Source organism: Amblyomma americanum, chromosome 3 (assembly GCF_052857255.1).
Source record: "Amblyomma americanum isolate KBUSLIRL-KWMA chromosome 3, ASM5285725v1, whole genome shotgun sequence".
NCBI classification, from domain to species: domain Eukaryota; kingdom Metazoa; phylum Arthropoda; class Arachnida; order Ixodida; family Ixodidae; genus Amblyomma; species Amblyomma americanum.
The window spans coordinates 121,136,783-121,158,394 of NC_135499.1; the positions used below are offsets into that span (position 1 = coordinate 121,136,783).

A 21,612-nucleotide genomic window follows, 5' to 3' on the forward strand; every position below is an offset into this window, starting at 1 on the left:
AAGCAGCGGTTTTATTTCATTTCTCCATTCTGCCTACTATCTTTCATTCCCTCTGCCTCCGCTCAGGTGCCTCCGTAGTGATGGCAGATGCCGGGGCTGCTAGCAAAAATGTTTCCTTGCTTTTGATTTTATTGTCTGTTTTTTTATTTTTGAATAAACACTACTAGTACTATTTGGGTTAGGCACGAGAGTTGCAGAGCGAGGCAATAAAACCTTCTGTTAGGTCACGGCTTAATGAACTATGTAGCCTGCCCAGGCATGCCAAATGATTTCTGAGCAAGCAATTTAAAACATAAGAAGGAAATTTTACGTATATGGACGTAAAGTTGTCAGATTTTGATGTAGGCAAAAGGCTGCTGCGCGTACAACTTTCTAAAATTTGATATACGAAAAAGGCTGTTGCGCGTAGAACTTTCCAACTTGATCTTGAACGTTGCGCGACATACGTTTTTGTTGAGTATATATCTCGAATTCTGTTAAACCTAAGTACCAGAAACTTTGTTTTCGAACATAATTTCATTTTACTGCCTGTGACCAATTTAGGGCCGGGTTAAGTATGTATAAATACACTCTTGTTTAAGAATTGCGAGGTAGGTACACAAAGATATATGGTTATCATGTTTTATGATATGGGTGTTACTATCCCCTATGGGTGTTACTTGCTTTCTTAATACAGAAGACTCTAGTACAGCCTTGGAATGCGCGACCTTTTCCGGGCAGTACATTCATGTTACTTTTTAGGTAATATAAATATGTATTCACAGTGTGATTCTGAATAAAAGCATCGAGTGGCTGCAACTGGTTTTCCTCTCGTTCGTGCACATCTTTCTTAGAGCAGTTTACTTTCGAATTCCTTCCAAAAATGCATCCAAACGCTCAGACGTGGCGTGATATTATTGTTCTTTTATTCTCCAGCAAGGCTCTCTGGACCGACAGCTCTGGAGACGGTACTTCTTTTCTGCTGTAGTCGCCGGAAAACTTCGCAGTTATCGTTACTTTTTAAAATCTTCGAGTTTGTCAAGAAAGTACCATTCTGACTTTAATTCACCACAAACGTTACATGATTTGAATATATGGCTAGGAACGAAAGATCAGCTGCATATTTTTTCCTTCGTACGGCATAACTAGCGGCGTTCTCGTCATGCCTTTCGAGCGCCGTTGTTGGCATTTATGAGCCGCAGCTCTGCACTAGTGTCACCGAGGGCATTCTTTGCGACGCAGCTGTAAAGGTCGATGTCCTTGTGTTGCACTCGGCGCAAGTAGGAGGTACGCCGTGCTTCGTCGTTCTCGTGTCTTTCTACTTCGGCACTGCCGACGTCTGCTCGCAATGAACCGCCGTGCCCGCGTTTGGTCCAGTAAACCACGGGCGCAGGATGGCCTCGAGCACCGCAGGAGAGCGTTGCAGTGTCCGGACCTTCTGCTTCTGTTCCTTCAAAGTTGATTGCCACAATCTCGGGTGGGTCTAGATGGGAAAAAGTGAATAAAGCTAAGTGAGCCCATATTGCATTTCCTACGTGATGTTACAGCCCTAGAGATATAAACAAAGTCAGTGGTTATTTTTTGTAGGTATGTGCAGGGTCTTTTAATTAAGAAAACACAGATGCCGTCATCTCTATGAGCGCGAAGTCAAGAGTTTAACGGAAGCCCGTCTGGTCGGGATGTGAACAAGGATCCCGTACTAATAAGGCTCCCGCCTGGGAGCCGAAACGTCGTTTCATCTTTCTTTTGCTGGATGACTTTTATGAAATAATATTATAGCCCTAGAGATATAACCAAAGTCTGTGGTTCTTTTTTGGTAGTTATGTGCAGGATCCTTTAATTAGGAAAATACAGATGCCCTCGTCTCATCTTGCCTCGAAGTCAAGAGTTAGATGGAAGCCCGTCTGGTCGGGATGTGAACAAGGATCCCGTACAAATAAGGCTCCCGCCTGAGAGCCGAAACGTCGTTTCATCTTTCTTTTGCTCGACGACTTTTATTCTTCGTTCATCCTCTACTGACAGTACGCTGACTACATTCATTCCACCTCAGGTCCCGCTTGGAAGAGTCTCTCGCATCCACTGATGCGAGCACTTTTGCATACAGAGGCTGAAGTTTACAGATTGATGAAACGAGCACTGATTTTTTTAGTCAGCTGCAAATAGTCGTTCGCTGCCTATAAGTTATACGAACTATTGCACTCAGATCTTGCAGCAAATGAGATATTTCCGCATTAGTTGGGTATAAACAGTCTTTTGCTCCATATAACCTTCAAAAACTATTATTCATATCGTATAGTTAAGTTGATATTTCGCATTAACCGGACATAAATTGTAGTTTGCTGCTTATAAGCGGTGTGAACTATTGTTCATTTCGTGCAGCAAGCGAAAATTTTAGCATTAATCGTACATAAAAAGTCGTTTGCTGCACATAAACAGTACAAACAATTTCATTCGTGTCATGCAGCAACTGACATATTTCCTCATTGGTGTCGAATATTCTGTTCCTCAAGGCTTTGTATCGTACATTTTAATGCACTGTAACTATGTCAGCTGGTGGTGCATAAATTATTTGTCTATATGTATATACTTCCATATTTTATCGTAACTTCGTGTTTCGACTGTACTATTCCTGAACATTTAGCCTTTGCGATCTATACCATTATGCCAGTGCGCTTAGTTGCAACAGTTGTCACAATCAAACTTATGGAGACATTTAGCTGTGAATAATGAACATTTACCCCAGGAATGAATATATTTTCTAGAGTATTGGGTCCACAGGGCGTTTGAGGTAATCATTGGAAAGTGTAATTAGTGAAGATATATGATGAATGATCAATATGAATTTTTATCTCGCAAGGGCATCTATGGCCAAAGAGTGCCATGACACAAAGTATTTTCGGTTACTCAAGATAGGGTCAAAGACCCGTTTTCCAAACATTTCGACCCTGATAAGCCGAGCACCAGGAAGGGAAAAGCTTCTACCCATTGTAAAATGGGGGGTACTCGGCGGCACTGAGGATCAAACCCCGCACTTCCCCCATGCGAGGCGGATGCTCAACCACTTGGCCACCGCTGCGGTTAGTGAAGATATATAAGAGGGCTAACATTACGTGCAGAACTAAATTCACCGTTTATTCAAACAACTGATTACTTTGAGCTGTGTAACAAATTTAATATTTTTTTTTACTTTTTAATTTAGTCATGCGAAAGTCACGCTTACAGTACATTACCTGCTACTGTTTACTGTTAGTGTTTAGAGGCCATTTTCTCTGTCTTCCTGCTGCCTTCCTGTCTTCCTACGTGACAATATTTTGACTTTTGTAACTTCTCTCTCTCTCTATGTAAAGCTTATTATTTTGCCCACTGCTTTCCCTTCTATAGGTACTTACAGAAAATTTCCAGAGAAATTCGCCGATATGCGGTTGCAGAGGCGCCGCTCCCCACGGTGCATACGTATACGCCAGCATCTCGTCTGCTTAAGGTGGTCATATTTAGCCATTCGCCTTTCGCAAGGTGAGCAGCTGAAATTAAGAAATTATAGTTATAAGTTATAAGAAATTATAGTTAAAAGGTGCGCAGGTCTTAGCTACTTCAAGCCTTCTAATACATTATCCACTTGCCAACTATCTAGCCGTACGGTATCGATCACTTTGAAGAACAACTTAAAATCAAACTCTAAACCAAAACAGGGCTTCGAAACATTAAACAATAACAGGATACCAGCTAAGTGAGCCCAGCATGTACTGGCAGCTGGAAAGTGGTATTCATTTGACTTTACGATGCCGCCAATTATTATAAAAATAGAAATATGCGAATACTCAAGATTTATGAATAGCAAACAGAATATTTTAGTCCTCTATTCGCTGACAGAATCAGATACTGCATGTTCAAAATTACTCCAAATGAATCGAATCCGTTCCCAAGTTTTCGAATAATTCTCGAAAAAGTGGCCAGAAGTTTCAATAGGGCATGCCATACGTTCCTCCAACGGCTATTTCAAAACGAAGATTCAACCCGATGCCACAAAAAAAGTCGCAGCAATCAGCCTGTGCGGGAAGAACGGTTCAGCACCCCATGCGAAGTGCATTTTTGCGGCGTTCAGAATGCCCGTAAACATGGCCTTACGAATTTTGCGACCCGATAGTGTTCCTCAAGGAGTAGGAAACCCTGTCTACGAGCCCGATATTGGAATACAAAACTTATTATCGCCTCTATCATCTGTACTGAATTTGGCGCCCTGTTCGTTCTCTGCCGTTATCGCTAGAAAAAGGTAATTTTCCCATGCACATGCAAACCCGGTCAGAGTTCACATACTGACTTCATCTTAAGCGTCCCCTAGTCAAGATCATGTTGCAACGTATGATGGCTGCAGCTTTGCCGCTACTTATAGCGCCGCTGCTAGCGCTTCGCTGTTTCACGTGTAATTCACACAGGTACCGAATAATCACAAAAATTTTCCGTTCGTAGTCACTTAGCTTCTTTCACTATTTCATTCGTTTTCGATTCGGTAGAAAATTTAGCCTATTTGTGTCCATTTCAGTTTCGAAAAATCTCTCTTCGGACACCTGTGTTAAACCATTTTGAGTCATCGGGTCAATGTGCATAAGCAACAAACATTCCGAGACAAAGAGTGGGCTTTGGAAATTTTTTCTCACGAGATTTGGTGTTCTGTGCATCTTCCTTCAGGAGCTCGCGGCGCCAAGTGATCGGCTGCCTGGAAGTGCTCCTGGCAACACACCTCAAAGAAGCACTTTCCCCAAGGTAGGCTACCACAGTTGAAGGGCTAGAGAGGAGCTCGTCAAATAACGAAGGCCCTTTGGGGAAGAAAGGAAATAAAAGTATGCACGCAGAGTTGAATTCGAGCAAAATCATTTGATTAAAACAATACATCAATCTCGCTCTGTTATTCGAAGAAATTTGCGTGCACCCCACTGATCGTGTGCACAAATTTTCCTCCTCAGGAGCACAAGCACTTTTTTGACGTCAATATTGAATTCCTTGTGATAATTCTTCGCAGAACATGCAGTATATATCTGACCTGTTCTGGTACTCTCCTTTTTACGCGCCATTTTTACTAACATAATAAAAATTCAAAACAGTGTACAAAAACGTATACTATAACTCATACAGCAATAAGTTCTTTTACTTTACAACGAGGTTGGTTATACTGATCAAGAGCTTTGGTCCGTATGTTTAACAAGAGGTGCTTAACCGTGTTTTCATTTTAGAGCGTGCATTTCAATTCATGTTGCTTGGTTAACCTATATATGTGGCGTCCAATTCAAAAAAATCATTTGCCAGTTTAGCATATATTCCTTGTATTGTTATTCAGTTAATCTCTCTTAAAACAACATATGTTACATATATACGCCGACCAGTTCAAGGGTGCGACGGCAACTGCAGAGTTAAGAGTTTCTTTTGTTGGGAAATGTTTTAGGAATTACAAAGTAGTAACTATCTTTGAGAGATGTTTTAGGAATTATCTATTTATGCTTAGATACTTCTTCTGAAGTTCCTTATCAAGTTACTCCCAAAGAACATGAAATGTGCGCGATTATTTGTTTATGAAACGTACACAGGTGGAAGAGCAATATTCACGCTCTTTTTAGCAACAGAAAGGTACTAAATGCGTAGTATAACAGAATATAGGTCGCTTTTTTCTCGCATAGTCACCTTGTTTGTAAATCTATCCGAACTGAGCCTCACAAATAAAAATCTCTAGCGTGAACTGAGGACAGTGCCGTTAAACATTTTGTTTTCTCTCATTGCATCCACATTATAGGTTCCTAAAACATGTAGTTATCAAGACTGCGCCTGGTAAGAGCACATCCTGGCCGATTCCTTCGTAGCGCTACTGATCACTGATATCTTTTGGGTACCTGATATATCATAGAGTACCACTGTATATTATAGCACTTTGACCATGACTCTGACAAGTGGTGTAAGTCTAGTCTTACTAACAAAATTGCTTTTTTTTTCTCAGAATGCGAAAGAGCAAACGTATTTACACTTTGCTTATAACTGATCTGTTTTGAAAACGTAATGTTGGCGAAAGAAGGCGTAAGCTCAAAGCAGCATTTGCGCTCTTCGCTTGAGTACGTCGTACATACCAGTCACTTCAAGGGAGGTGTATTCTGTTTTCACGGGGTTTGTGTTGATTTGGCACGCGTAAAGGCCGCTGTCTTCGTATCCTGTTCTTTCAATATGGAGAGCGTAATAGCCACCCCCTTCACTTTTTACAGAGAAGCGGCTGTCGTTTAATATCACAGATGATCCCAGTGAAACCACTGTTGAGTCATCAATGCGAATCCAAGCAACCTAAAAATATAAAACGAAATTAAAAACGAAAATTACGTCCACGTACAATAGGAAAGAACATAAGGTCCCATGAAGTTTGTTCTATTGACAACGATAAGTTGGATTAAAAGAAACTTCTTGCAGAAGGCTTCAACAGGCATGCACCACAAAGTGAACAAGGCAGGGAGCAGCCTCAGTATGCTTTCCAACGTTTCGACAAGGGGACTTGTCTTCGCCTGGGCAAAGTGTTCATCACTGGCGAAGTTTAAAAAGGACCTCCGCGCTATGAGGAAAAATTTCTGTGTGAGAGAGCAGAGTGTGATGTCCGAAGGGTTTTAGGATAGGGAGTGTAAACTTTGGAATTCTTTTTTGCGCACACAAAGACGACACAATAAGTGGCCCAAATTCGCTGTTCCAAAGCGCCAATCTTATTTCGATTTTCGAAGTTCTTAAACTGATAGGACTATTACTAATGGTCACCTCTAGATCTAGAAGCACGCAGCAGAGGAACACGCACTTGAACGCCTGCCTGTTTACTTCGATCGGCGGTACAAGCGTCACGTCTCCTGCCGTGTGTTGCCGTGGTCGCTGCTCACTGTTACTAGCTGCTCTGGGGTGCGGCATAGATGGTCATGTGTCATGTGCGTCGCTGAGTGACGTCAACTGGTGGGCTTCCTAAGCCCAATAAACAACCGCGCTATTTTGGAATGCCACGAGTAATGGACAGAATTTTTTCACTTCAAAGGCTACCACGCCCAGCTACCAAACTGAAGTTGAAGCCAGGCGCCTCACCGTATTCATTAAAAAAATTGGTAGGGTTTTATTGTAGCTAGACCGCGCTGACGTGCGAAATCATGTGTTTAGCCTGGTTGGCACATGGTTTTATTTTGCTGAGTAGTTAGCGCGTCTGGCGACGATATTAGACTAAGTATAGTGAGCTCTGATCGAGGTTAAGGTGATCTGATCTGATTTGTTCGCGCCGCAGATGGAACGTTGATGAACACGACGATGTGCAATGCACAGAGCGAGAGTGTGCTGAGACAGTGTGCCCGAGGCGTGATCTGCTGCGGTGAAAGCAGTGGCCTGGTGCAGTGGCCAGCGAAGCCAATCTGTGGCGCTGGCGCGGTTTCGAAACCAAGCCGTGGCATTATTTTATTTCTGCGTGGGCTGTTGCTATGCTAGATTCTACTAAGGTCAACTTCAATGTAAATCTTCACGCGAACTCGGTAAGCCGGTTAGCCTTTGTGAGGTAGTGCTTCTGGTATTAAAATAAGCATAAAAATTTAGCTGTCCAGCTAAAAACTTTACGGGATTCTCCACTTCTCGGACGGCCGCCACCAATGATATCACTGTGCTGGTGATGCTACCTTTATACCTCCTAGATCATTAAAAAAAATTACTGGTGGCCTTCGATTAAACCATCAGTGCGCAGATGGCTCGTCCTAACATAGCACAGTGAAATGTCGTATGAACGAATGTCACCTGAACGATCTCCGCAGCTCCAAAACCTCTACGAAATGCCTCGCCGAAATCGCTTTGCATGCTGGACAGATCTGTTTTATTTAAGCTGCTTGCAATACAGTGAAATTTAAACTGAAAAAGCTGTTTTGGAATATATAAAGTGTACTACATTCGGGCAGAATTAAACATTTTTACAGACATGCATCAATATGTATCTGACAAACATTGCACTGATGAAATTCTGAAGGCCCTTAGATTGCGAAATACCATATTGCCGTTTTCACTAGCGTAACTTCGGGATTCCAGATGTGCTTTACTTTGGTACAGATGCGCCGCTCGCTTATGGCTTGACTGGTATCTGACCGTATTCGCTGTCACATTAGCCTCGCCTTCAGCTTCAGGCGGATGTCTATAGGAAGAAATTGCCACGAGAATTTGAGATTTAGCTGCACAAAAGTGTCGAAAGGAGTCTAAAGCACTAGCTTCCCAGCAGTTACACGCATCGAAAAACGTTACGCCCATAAAAGCATTGATGACATCACGCTGTTTACGATGCTGGCAGAAAATTATTCCACTTCATAAATACCACTAAGTGCAGACTGCACGTGTGGTGTTTTCGCCACTGGAAAATAAAAGCATTTTCTTAAGCTCGTCTGAAGTTCGCAGAAGTGGTGTTTGCAGTGTTCCCCCTTTCTTAGCGTCAATGCGGGGCCTATAACGCCAAACGACTTCCTCGATAGAAATTGTTAGGTAATGCAAGAAACCTCGACTCACCTTGTATCGACCCAAGTCGTTCAGTCGACATTTTAAATGCACTTTACCCCCTACTGTCGCTGTAACATTTTGCGCAACTCCATTGGGGTGGATCTCGTTTGCCGGAACAATATCGTCGACATTAGGGGGAACTGTCGAGGTTGATGTGGCTGCAAACAATAGAGAAGGACGGGCTCTTTCACCTGACGCCATCAGTTTTCCATCCTGATTTATTCGCCTTCTACTTCCATCGTTGCCGTTTGTTAAAAACCTTACACAACAAGTAGCAAATGGAAGGGTCTTCTCCCTATTTACAAGAGCCTGAGTATTCGAGGATCAGTTGCGTGCTCAGTAGAGTGGTTTCATGTGCGGTAGGCATTAAATTGTTCGGGAAAGGAGATAATCTGCAGTTTCGGTCGGTAAAAACATCCCAGCCTCGCTGAGAGCCTACTAAGAGGCTGCGTTCTGCTACTATAGCGCTTGCTTTATAGACAGCCGCCTGCATTCACCGGTGCCAACCGTACAGAGAACGAGCAGAATGCTCACTGTTGCGCTAACAGCGTCGGGTGAAGCCACGTATATATATATGTGCGATTTCCTAGACTGTAACTGATTACTGAATATGCATGTTTAGTGTTACGGAGGGCGAAAAACATTCTACGCAACGGCCACACGTTTTCAATGTATGTACGCCCAGAAGTATTTGCCGAGCGCTATTCTACTGTGTGATATTTTTTTTTATTTGGCGCATTCCTCTGCATGCAGTGTTTTCACCGGCCAGTGCTAAGGCGAGTGAGCAGGCTTCAGGGTATTATCACACGCGCCATCAGCAACTGCCCTCATTAGCCAAACTCAAGGAGGGCATTCATCTGATCACTTATGGTTTTAAGCATTGTATCAAGGGCAGAGTAGCGATAGCATTGCGCTGTCACTTTAGCAATGGCTGCTGTGGCCCAGAATCCCTTGATACGGGTCGCCCATGCACCATAACTAGGTGGCAGACTTCCACTGCTCCTCTTGCGTGTCTGCATTCTAAACTTAGCTTGTTCTTATGCACCACTGTACATCTACGCAGTAAACTGGCTTGGTTCATTCCAAAAGAACAGCAAGGTGAAAGGGTTAATGCACGTGAGCCTTACACCCTCGATGTCTCTCTCACACGTGAAGCACGATATAAAGACATGCAGACTCTGTAGAAAAGGCGGCAGTACGGTTTGTTTGGTGTTACGAACGATATTCTACTTTCCTTTCAATTTAATATACAGGTGAATAAGCTATGTAATTCTTTACCTCCATTTCATACTTAATGAAGCCATGTATAAAGAAATTTCTTCAATAAAGCCAATAAATATTCTTGTCCCAGGAGATAAACTTCGTAACTGATTCCTTTTATGTGTGTCTATAATTTACAAATGAGAGCACATCTTTCTCTAAATGTTTCTTCGCACATTTTAAATACCTATCTCAGTTACTGAGCATTGCACAGCCCGTAAGTAAGTTTGCCTGCTTGTATAAACCTCGTAAAAAAGAAAAAAGCTACAGAAAACAAAACAAAAAGAAATTTCCGTGTAATACACATACTGCGAAACTGATTGTTGCGTTTGTGCTTACCTGTCTTAGTCGCGAATTCTTCGATTCTGAAGACATGGACGGCTTCACCACGGGAGTTTTTAGCAATGCACCTGTAATCACCGAAATGTTCTCTCCTGATAACTGGAAACGTCAGAATCGTTCGAACTTCATCTCCTTTTCTGTACTCTTCGCTGATACTTCGATCATCGCTGCTCATTGTAATCAAGTCGCCGTCATCTTCAACCCAGTAAACATGAGGTGCTGGGTGACCACGCGCGATACAGACAAGCTTGATGCCTCTTGAGCGTTCCATTACCTTCTGCACTTGCTTGACGGGGGAAGAAATTTCAGGAATATCTGCGGAAAGAGCGTAACAATGATCGAGAACATGTAGAAGATGCCCTCACTACTTTTATGGCACCTCCCGCATAAAACATTTAAGCGGTCTGCTGCTCCTGAGATAGTATTGACACAGCAAAGAGAAAAAGACTTAAAGTATTAACTCTCTGCCGCCTTACGTGTTAATGCGCCTCCACATCCAAAAATTTGGTGCTCCTGCCAGGGGTCGGGAGCTGCAGACAGTGATCACAGACCGTATACAGAGTTAAGCATAGCGTGGCCCGCGATCAATTACCTTCAGTTGCTTCCGCGGGGTGGCACAGTGCGCGCGCAGAATGCCCGGAGGGCGCCAGATGGCGCTACGTGCCCGTCGCTGCGTGCACGCCTGCTGCATCGGGACCAATCAGCGCGTGCGTAGTGGTGCTCTGCGGAAGCGTATCACGGTAGCGTACCATATATCGCGATATGCTACAACTCTCTAATGATCCGGGAACCGGCAATGCTTCTTTAAAAGGGCTCCTGCTGCCGCTTGCAACGTTCACGCGTAGCGTAGCTCTCTCGCCTGCAACCATCGCCGGTGGCGCTCAGTCTGGGCGGCACATTGTGCGGTGCGCAGGTGGGAACTTTCTTGCGCCGACGCTGATTCTTTCCTTGCGAAAGTGACGGCTACTGCTTGCGGCACATCCTTTCCACCAACGTTCATACTGTTCCGCTATCCAAGTAGCGCCATCCCTTCTGTAGCGCGGCAACCATCCGCTAACCCGGTCTTGTTCAGCCAGTGCGAAACATCGAGTAGTCACGCGATCAGCGAGAGCTCTTGCTCGTGTTGGACTCGTCGCGTTGTTGAGCTACGAAGCTCTGCCGGTTTGGGCTTCGTGTAGCAGGTTTCGCTGCAAATATTTCACAGCACGAACACGGTACTCGGCAAAACGTTACTTTATCGCAGCTGTTACGGGTGGTTGTTGCATTTTAACGATAAAGTTGTGTTGTTTCTTCTTTTATGCAAATTGAAGTACTAAAGCGGCTATCACAGCTGCACATTGTCGAAATCAGCGCAGGATTTCTGGCTCGGCAGCTTGCACAGGTAAATCTTGGCGACTCATTTAATTTTACGCTAAACAACTATTGTAATCGTTCCGTAGTACAGCTGCGCTGTAAATGTGCATTACTGTGCATCATATTCTTGACTGTTTAAACATGTCGCTAATCCATTCGTTCTCCGTACTGTTTAGGTGTCCACTCCATGGTTGCTGGGGAACCTTTACTTGGAATTTATTATTACTAGAGCAGTAACGTTCACATCAGCAGAGCGTCCGAGAGGCTTTTGGAAGCGTTTGGCGGCGTATTATGACCGCATCTTCCTCCCGATGATAACAACCGTGGCACAATGCACGAGAGACGGCTTGCTTACACTGGCTGGTTACCTGATCGCGGTGAGAGCTTCGCGTGCTTAGTCATCAGGGGTTACCACATGCCGTAGCCGTAGACGACAAAAGGAGAACGGGGCACGCTCATCGGAAGCGGCCTAGCTACCAATAGTGCTCAACCGACAAACAGGCCATTAACAGCTATTCTCTGCAAACACAATATCCCGCAGTCTCGATGCTGTTCCAATTACGAAGAGCTTCAAATGGTGTGTGAGATTTGAAAGCGCGGTCTTTGGCATCAGCGCTACTCACGAAAAGCATCGGAGCTATTCGGCTGGCGCAACGACAAATCTAGTGATGCGTATGGAAGCTGTTTTAACAGCGGTGGCAACAAAACCATCCAATTCCCGATGTACTTGAGCTTCTAGCCAAAATTTGGCACGTTATGAGAGGCAATCTGCCACAGCCAGCTCAGTTCCAGCATTTTGCTTATTTTTTCTGTCTGTAAGCGGTGGTCTATCACAACTGCGCGAAAATGTCCTAGGATCGTTCCTTGGAGGTTCAACTCTATGCACCTTATTTCCCTTCTTTGTTCGCAACAGGTGAGTCAATCCAAAATGAGATAGCAGTCCTCCTTGGATCACTTGGTGGCCTTCGTTCATGCCAAAAATAAGGGTTAACTACGAAGGTAGAATAAAAAATATTCGCGAACTTTTGCCATATATCTTCCTGACTAAGGCAGTTTTCCTGGACTTTAGTCCCTGATGAGTAACTGAAGAGTGAAAGCTTTCGGTGGTTGTCTCAAATATCAGGCTTGACAAGCAATTACCGAATTTCGCGTCTATTCAGGTCGCTGGAGGTACTCAGCTTGGAAGTTATCCATGATTATCCATAAAGAAACCGCAGAATTCTTAAGGTCGCAATATGTATCCACAAGAAATGATTGGCTTACATCTAAGCAAACACGACATTGACCATATAACTGAACTCTTCTCGCGATTCGAAAAGCAACTGCACTTAGTTCATTTATTTGTTTTGTGCCTGCCATATCTGTTTTCTTCGACAGTAATGCCGTGGTAATCGGTGCTCCGGTAGCCCTCGGTTTCGAATTAAAGCCCTTTAGATAGTTTTAACACCCAATTATTATTTCTAGAACATTTATTAATGCTAAAGGGGCCACAAATCGCTCTATGGCAAAGAGCGATTACACTTATTCACTTCAAATAAAACAGAAAGCTGGTGGCTTTTCAGAGCCTTTCACTACGGCGTCCCTCATAGCCTGAGTCGCTTTGGGACGTTAAACCCCTGAAAAATACAAACACAAACATTATACAATAAACTTGATTTCATTTGATCGTAAAGAATGAAAATGCTACTATAATGTTGCAGCGCCAGTTCCGTAGTTACCCGTTCGCAACACTGCGCAACAGAAGCATGCTTTGAGGAATTTCTTAATCGCCAGGTCGTTTTTTTTTTTAAGCACGCGATAAAAACGGTCACGCCATACCGAAATACGAACTTATTTTTCTTCGTGTTTTCCTGCTAAAAACCAGGCTGTCTGCCTATAGCAGCTGCAAACTAATTGCAACCGTCTCGACTATCCTAATATGGTAAAATAAAGATGAAAAATTGGTCTGGCCTTAGAGCTGGTGCGGCATCGAAAGTACTCGAAACCATTTCACAGTTGAATGTAGGTCCTTATTTCAAACCTCAAGGTGACAAATTGGCACAATTTCCTGAATAATTAGACTAAGACGCACATAAAACGTGCCCTGATAAGATATTCTTTTTAGCCCCTTGCCGTCATGACAGCAGAGAGGCAGACTACCGACAAATAGGCTGTAGCTGAGCTGGAACTGTATATTATGAGAATTTCTGCCCACAAACAGACAACTAGTTGACGGTGGCAAAAGCAGCAAGATATTGCAAATGACTTAAACACTCGAAATAAGGCGCATACAGCTCCGAGAATTATCGTGCATATCGCAGAAGCCACCCACAGAACTGTAAACATTCCAGAGGAATGAGGTAGCGTCTAACGTAGCAAAAAAAGTGATCAGGCCACCTGCTGGTGACAATAACAAAAAAAAAACATTACAGCTTCGTGGGAATACTTACAGCAGCCTGATGGTTACATTGTGCACATATTTCTAATAGAATATTTCGTTCACATTCGTCTGGATAATGTATAACTTGATTTACGGGGTAAACACGCCACTTGCTTTGAACTCACTTGATTTACCTACCAATGATTGCGATATGCTTAACTTCTGAACACCATTAATACACTTTCATCAAAGCTAATAGCTGTATATTCATTTCACGTTTGTTATCAAAGAATGTTTACTGTCATAAAAACTGAAATAAAAATAAAACAAATATGCTTACAATTGACCTCCAAACCGAACCGCTTTGTTGCAGCTGGTGGCACATCATTGCTGGCGGTGCATACATATGTCCCGGCATCATTGCGATTTATTCTTGTTAAATTCAGCCATTCTCCTTCTACCTGCTTTCGAGCTGTAGAAGAGAAAAGTGACAAAAGTTAGGTTGCACGATGTGAGCTTGCAAGAACTTTTGGAATTCAAATGGAGATTCTGGGCCTTTTGTTTCAGTTTAAAAATTAAAGGTTGGCATGAAACGCCCGCTAAATATTGCCGGCATAGCGATGTGAACAACTGGGAGCTGAAAAATGTGAGTCGCTTCACCAGCGTTGCAACATAGCCGAGCAGACAAGGCTGGAAAAGCCATTTACACCAGCCACCGTGGTGGCTGAGTGGTTATGGCGCTCGGCTGCCGGCCCGAAAGACGCGGGTTCGATCCCGGCCGCGGCGGTCGAATTTCGATGGAGGCGAAATTCTAGAGGCCCGTGTACTGCGTGATGTCAGTGCACGTTAAAGAACCCCAGGTGGTCGAAATTTCCAGAGCCCTTCACTACAGCGTCTCTCATAGTCTCAGTTGCTTTGGGACGTTAAACCCCTATAAAACCAAAACCATTTACGCCGAAGTAAAGAAAAATAAAACGTGCTTCGCGTAATAGATGCGTGGTGCTTGCTTGAAAGAATACTGCCGCATAAAGGTTGTAATCGCAAGCTCTTTTCCGGTGTGCACTTTCAAAATAATATACTTTCTGGTACAACTCCACAAGCAGGTACGTACAACCGGCCACTTGTTAAACGTCTATACGCGAGCGCCGAACAAAGGCTTGTACAACAACCTAAGACCAAGTGAAGCGGCGCATTGACTTCAAAACAAGAATGTCGAGGAAGTGCATGCTCTGTGCAATGGCTTATCGATGCCACATAGGGCTGTACGTATGCTTATTTATTGCTCGCGTGATAGTGTGAAAACAACTGATAGGACGATCATGAGTCCTGTTGCGAGAAAGCTGTACGAGCAGCTCAATTGACCCTCGCTAATTGGTGCGGTGCTTTTGCACTAATGAATGCTTTCACTCCAAGCCGATGCTTCGCACACGCGGCACAATTTTTCTGTAGGGTGAAAGTGGGCGGAGGGGATTGAGTGGGTTGGGAAGGGCGGGGGGGGGGGGGGGCGCTTCCGGAACTGTGGGGGTGAGGAGGTTGTTTACACGTCTTCCACGCTTTGCAGCAGCACGCGTGACAAAGCGTGCCATAGTGATTCTAAAACTCTTCCTCTATATCTCATTTGAAACGTTTAATGCAGCAGAATGGCATCCTTGGCGATATTTCGTGGTCATTGTTTAAGCCATCATCAGCGGAACTGTTGGCGCCATGTAGACCGTTCTCTGCGCTTGCGTTCAAAAGCTCAAGATGCTACCGGCTATTCACGTACAGCAGTTTGTTAAGGAAGTGGAGACACGAAATTTAGCGGGGTGTGCTTTTGCTCTGGAATGATAAGTACTACATTAGTAGACATGGATCACCATGTAAAATTCTTCAACGTTCAATAAACAATCTGTTATTGAATATATTTTTCGTTGCACGTTGTTTAGACTTGAGTTGCCAGACGATAGCGTCGTCGTCTCAGGTGAGTATGAGGTCGCGTGAGGCATACAAAAACTGCAACATAACCGCTTCATTGTCGTTTAACTCATTAAAATTCTTGCGCTAAACTGCTGCAGAAACCCGAGTGGCAGAGGTGAATAGAGGTCTATTCTATTAACTTTTTTGTATGCCTCACGTAATCCTGTACTAAATTACTGTCGCCTGCTGTAGCCAAAATCGCACTGGAGAATAAGTTCATTTGCAAGTTAGCTACCCAGTGTAGGCGAATTTCAGGCGGTGATTCTTGTTTTCAAATGTATTGCGCATAATTTCGCGAAATATTTTAAAATATCAAGTAATTCAAGTGAAAATGCTCAGTGTGTTCAAGCGTCTGCTAACTAACAAATCAGAAATGAATAAAAGGCGAACAACACTAAAACAAAATACCAAAATTAAGAGAAAAGAGTTTGTGTCGCCCTACTTGATAGCCAGAAATTTGGTTCGCACGGAGACCTGGGGAAGAGTACGGCATGAAGAATATTTGTTTCAGCCTCCCACAAGCACTAACTCAACTACAGCTCACTGCAGAAAATCTTTGGGCGTTAAAAAATAAAAAGAGTTGGTCAGTATGATCGCTTCAGGCAACTGTGATTATGTTTTTTGATTGTATCATTTTTCGAATCATTACCAGTTTATAGATTCTTCTAATTTTATTTTTATTTTCTTCTGCTACATAATATTCTGGGGGTATTTTGTTTGGTGATGACATGCTTTTGGTCATATTTATCTAGCATGCCAGATGTTTCTAGCATCTAAAATTTTGTGACTGTAGTAGAATAAAGAAACTCAAACTCAGAACTAGACGACAAAAGAATTGCTATATATACCCCTGTAGCTGCCCATCATTTAAAAAAAAAGGCTCGTTTACGAATTCGTGCTTTTAACTGGCATAGTCCACTACAGTTATAGCCTGTCGTTTTGCTATACTGCGCGCTCTAGAGGTTTGTTTTGGTTTACGGGAGTTTAGCTTCCCAAATCAATTCAGGCTCTGAAGGACGTTGTAATGGAGGACTCCGGAAATTTCGACCACCTGAGGTTCTTTAACGTGCGCTGAAATTGCACAGTACACGAGTCTCTAGCATTTCGCCTGCATCGAACCCGCGTCTTTCGCGTCAGCCGCCGAGCGCCATAACCACTGAGCCACCGCGGCTTTTTTTTTCTTTATTGTCACTGAGACACCGCATCGGTACGCGCGCTCTAGAGGTCTTTATACTATATAAACAACAATTCTTGACCTGTTAATTGTGAGCAAGTCGACTTTACTTATATCGGCAGGAGTCATTGACAGTTCCCTCAGTGACCATCTTCCAGTTTACGCAATTTGTACTTATGATGTCACACATACTAACCCTAGCATGAAAATACAAAAGAAAATGCAGCATAATAATTGTGACACGTTAGATACTTTCAGAAGTGCTGTTATCAAGTTTGACTGGGGGCCTGTATTGAAATATAAAAATGCTGATGAAGCATTCTATTTTTTCTTATAACAGTTCGTTTTAATTTATAAAGAATGTTTTCCATACAAGACGGTTAAAGCAACTAAAAAGGCTCGCAAGCCCTGGGTCACGGCCCATATTCTTAAAATGATTTCAAAGAAAAACAAACTGTATCAGAAATTCCTTAAAAGTTGCGACTCAGAAGACTTCTTAGTCTTCAAACGACATCGGAATAAACTAAATGCTGTCCTAAAAAAAAAAGCGAAAAATGACTATCACATCAACCTATTTTATGGCATCAAAGATAAAAAGATCGTTTGGAAAAGACTAAACACACTGTTGTGTAAGGAGCAATCTAATGTGCCTAGCAGTTTAATTATTGATAACGAAACATTTACCGCTAAAGACCTAGCTAACAAATTCAATGACTACTTCGTTTCGCTTGTAGATTCTGGACATGATCCTAGTGCTATTGAGTACATAGACAATTATAAGTCCAATACTCTCTTCCTTACTTCGTGTGACGACACGGAGGTACTGTCAGCCTTCAGGCGTATGAAGGTTAGTAAATGTGAAGACCCATTTGGAATTAAAATGCAACCAGTTATGCATGTTATAGATATTATTTGTCCAATTTTAGCTCACATTTATAACTTAGCTCTAGGTACAGGTGTATTTCCTTTTGAAATGGAAAAGGCAAAAGTGATTGTCTTACACAAAGGCGGTTCTAAAGGTGTTCTCAATAATTACAGGCCTATATCTATTTTGCCAATATTTTCCAAGGTCTTAGAGCGAATAATTTTTGTACGCTTGTCTGATTTCCTTCAAAAATATAATGTCATTACAATGCAACAGTTCGGATTTAGGCAGCACTCATCTACAGAACTGGCACTGCTCCGACAAAAAGAATTCATTCTCACGAACATCGAGAACAAAATGATCACTTTAGGAATATTTGTAGACTTCTCAAAAGCCTTTGAAAGAATAAATCGTACTACCCTTCTCTTAAAACTTTCTGCATACGGTATTAGGGATAACATGCTTAATTTAATTTCCAATTACCTCAGGAACCGCGAACAGTTTGTCACTGTCGATAATTTTCACTCTGCTTACAGGCCTCTTAAACATGGAGTTCCCCAGGGAAGCTTACTGGGTCCGCTCCTATTCAATATATATATTAACGATCTAATAAATATAGATAAAAAAGTTGAATATGTATTGTATGCAGACGACACCACTTTCTTTTTAACTGGCTCAGACGTAAATGGCTTAGTGGCAAAAGGAAATTAAGTCTTGGATAAACTGCATCTGTGGTCTATCAAAAATTCTCTCTTAGTGAACTCAAGTAAAACAAAAGCTGCATTTTTCAGAGCCAAAAACATGAATTATAACATAGAAAATCCTCTAATATTGGGGGTGATTGACATAGAAATAGCTAAGGTAGTCAAATCCCTGGGTGTTTACTTTAATGAATACATGCTGTGGGATGCTCATGTTGAGCATCTACAGACCAAGTTGTCTCGTACAGTCGGAATTCTTAGAAAAATGCAATATATGCTACCTGAGAGAACCAAGCTTCTTCTGTATATCGCACTGTTCGAATCCAATATAAGATATTGTAACTTAATCTGGGGCAGCACTACTGCCACCAATAAAAACAAGCTGTTAACGGTACTAAAAACCGCGCTGAAAGCAATAGCAAATGTGCCTTCTTATTCGTCTTCTGGGCCTTTAGCCTTTATACTCAAAATAAAATATAATTAACGTTTCCTCGTTTTATGATTTTCGGCTCCTCCAACTGTACAAATCCTTGTCCGAACGTCGAATGCCGTTCTTAGAAGAAACTATCAATTTACGCGAAAATACGCACTCCCATCTAACTCGCCATCATGAAGTTTGGTATGTTCCACGTCCTCGCACTAATTACGGATTTCAGACACTAAATTACGCCTTACCTACTTTGCTTAATCAATTTCGCCTACTCAGCTCTTCTGTTAGTTTACCTTCGAACCAACAGATGAAAACTTTATTTTTATAATTTTTGCTAGCCTCGCCTTTGCGATGCCTTGATTGCTCTTTGTGTTGGAATGTGTTTGCTTTGAAATGCCTTTTCTTTTTGTATGTGATGCAAGATATATTATGTTGATTGCTTTTCCGGTTGCGGATAAACCGTACGTTCTTATTTTTTTTCGATTTCTTTTTTGTTATGTTCAAATTGTGAACTGAGTGCTTTGTATGTTTGTATGTATGCTTTATATGCTTTCATTATCCCTGCCGCCGATGTAGTTTAGGGGAAGGGAACGTTGTCAAGCCGCAATATTGCGGCTTTTTTTTCCCTACGCCTCAGGCGAGTGATTTTCTTTACATGTCTGGAATAAAGTTGACTTGACTTGATATTCTTAAGACAATTCCGGAGAGGCACTGATATCGCGATTATGCATAATCATAGCTGCACCACTATAAAGTATGCACACTCCAGTGTTCATGTTCAAGTTGTTGGCACTGTTACACTACTGCTCTGATTCTGCGAATATGTCGTTTCCCCTCAGACAACACTCCGATACGTTAGAAACCTGAGTAAAGCCGAAAGGCATGTGTTACGCCCCACACATATGCCGCTATTTTGTTTTCATTTATTATAATGAAGAACAATACTCCCCAACAAAGTAGGTTGGCATCAACATGGATCTAGAAAGTTGCCTTTTAGATGTGCCACTTATGCTATTCAATAGACAGAAAGGTGGCAGCTTGCACTACTGACATAGAACCACACACCCAATATTTAATTTTGATTGGAAAAGAATATGGTGTTTCGCGTCTTTACTTCATGAAAAAAACAGCACGGCTCATTCATTTTCGAGAGTCCCTTGATCGGGAACATTTTGGCCACGTAATAGTACAACACAGAGATAATTTCATTCTTATTTTTTATACTGCGTGCTACAGTTATAAACTCCTCTTTTTTTAAGGTAACGGCATTAATTCCAAGAGAAGGCAGGTGTAGCAGAGGACGCCAGAAAGTAGTCTGAATGGCCGCAATTAAGAAGTTTTTGGGGACAAGTTCGCCGCGGCTGGTGCAGGTTAAAGCTAATTTGAGGTAATTTCGAGAGCTTTCGTCCCGGAGTGCGATTCGAACTACCATAATTCAGGTTAGCTGCTACCCTTATTCTAGATTATTGAGTGCACCGCAGAGTTAATCACCGTGAAAATATGAACGCCCGATCTCTCAAAATTGCCAGACTCAGCCACGTAGACATAAACAGTAAAAAACACTAAGAAAACTTACGAACATCACTCAGTAGCACGATTTCTTTGCCGTCTTCTCTGTGCCATTTAATCTTTGGCTGAGGTGTACCTCTTGCAACGCACCTCAAGAAAACATCCTCCCCAGCGTCAACCGTTGTGTTTCTTGAACTTGTTGGCGTATCCAGAAAAATGGGAGGGCCTGTGCGTCAAAGACGATAACAAATTTATGGAGTAGGTATTTTTGACGCTGGGCATGCCATTTCTTTGAAAGCGTCCCTCCTTTAAAGTAATGCTCGTCTAAATTTGAGCTCTACATCCCTAAAGCAGTAGCCGACATCCATGCGACCTCAATGTCACAGTGTCTCAACATTTTAATAGATAACACATATTAAAGAGAGTAGCAATAAATCTGTGCCGAATATTTCAGCCTAATTTCGTGACTTTGGACATCGGCTTGGTGATGCATCTCTTCTCTTTAATTTTTTGTAAGCGCATGCCTGTAACAAGTGTACCTCTAAATTATGAGCCCACACGGATATATTAGTTTAAAAAAAAGCTTCTTTCTTGAAATAAAACCGTCGATTTTTTTTCGTTTTTCTTCTGTTTAAAACTATTTAATCGATATGATTGTCCGAACGGCGTTGCGTATCAAGGAAACCGAGTCTTTAGATTTTTTGCGCAGTCGAACTGTCCTTCTTACGTCCAGATAAAAGTATTGAGACCGTTCCTTTTCTAATCAGTTTAAAGCTTTCTTAATGCCTGCCACTTTTTGCCTCGAAAAAGTGTAAAGGACTCACGTACCGACCACTTGCAAGAAGAATTTTTGGCTTTTAGTGGGAACAGTGTTTATTTGACATTGGTAGTGGCCAGCATCTTCGTATTGCACGTCGTCAATTTTGAGGGTATAAGAGTCATTGATATTCGTCACAGAGATCCTGCTGTTCCTCGTGATCACATATGAACCAATAGAAAGCAGAGCATGTATGTCAGCGTAGAGCCAAGCCACCTGCAACGTGAAAATTTCAAAGATTTTTAGGGTCCTGCAATACTAAAATAAAGAAGTGTTAGAGCTCAAGGCCTAGCAACTATTTATGAGGACTTCATAAAATAGAAACGCAGAAAAAAGAGGCAAAC

The 21,612-nt window shown here is 42.4% G+C and overlaps 1 protein-coding gene across 2 annotated transcripts in view; it reads right to left on the minus strand.

Annotated features, from left to right (window-relative positions):
• Positions 1 to 887: 887 nt before the first annotated feature.
• LOC144124856 (hemicentin-2-like) overlaps positions 888 to 21,612 on the minus strand; it is a 59,217-nt gene continuing 38,492 nt past the window's right edge. The window contains exons 13-21 of one of the 2 annotated variants that reach the window (XM_077657770.1): positions 21,280 to 21,484; positions 20,519 to 20,677; positions 14,157 to 14,288; positions 10,102 to 10,419; positions 8,512 to 8,660; positions 6,090 to 6,297; positions 4,635 to 4,793; positions 3,369 to 3,500; positions 888 to 1,462 (exon numbers count right to left, since the gene is read on the minus strand). In XM_077657770.1, the coding sequence (XP_077513896.1) occupies positions 1,140 to 1,462; positions 3,369 to 3,500; positions 4,635 to 4,793; positions 6,090 to 6,297; positions 8,512 to 8,660; positions 10,102 to 10,419; positions 14,157 to 14,288; positions 20,519 to 20,677; positions 21,280 to 21,484 (1,785 nt within the window). In that variant the 3' untranslated portion in view covers positions 888 to 1,139. The remainder of the gene's footprint in view (positions 1,463 to 3,368; positions 3,501 to 4,634; positions 4,794 to 6,089; positions 6,298 to 8,511; positions 8,661 to 10,101; positions 10,420 to 14,156; positions 14,289 to 20,518; positions 20,678 to 21,279; positions 21,485 to 21,612) is intronic. The other variant, XM_077657769.1, reaches the window with a different exon arrangement.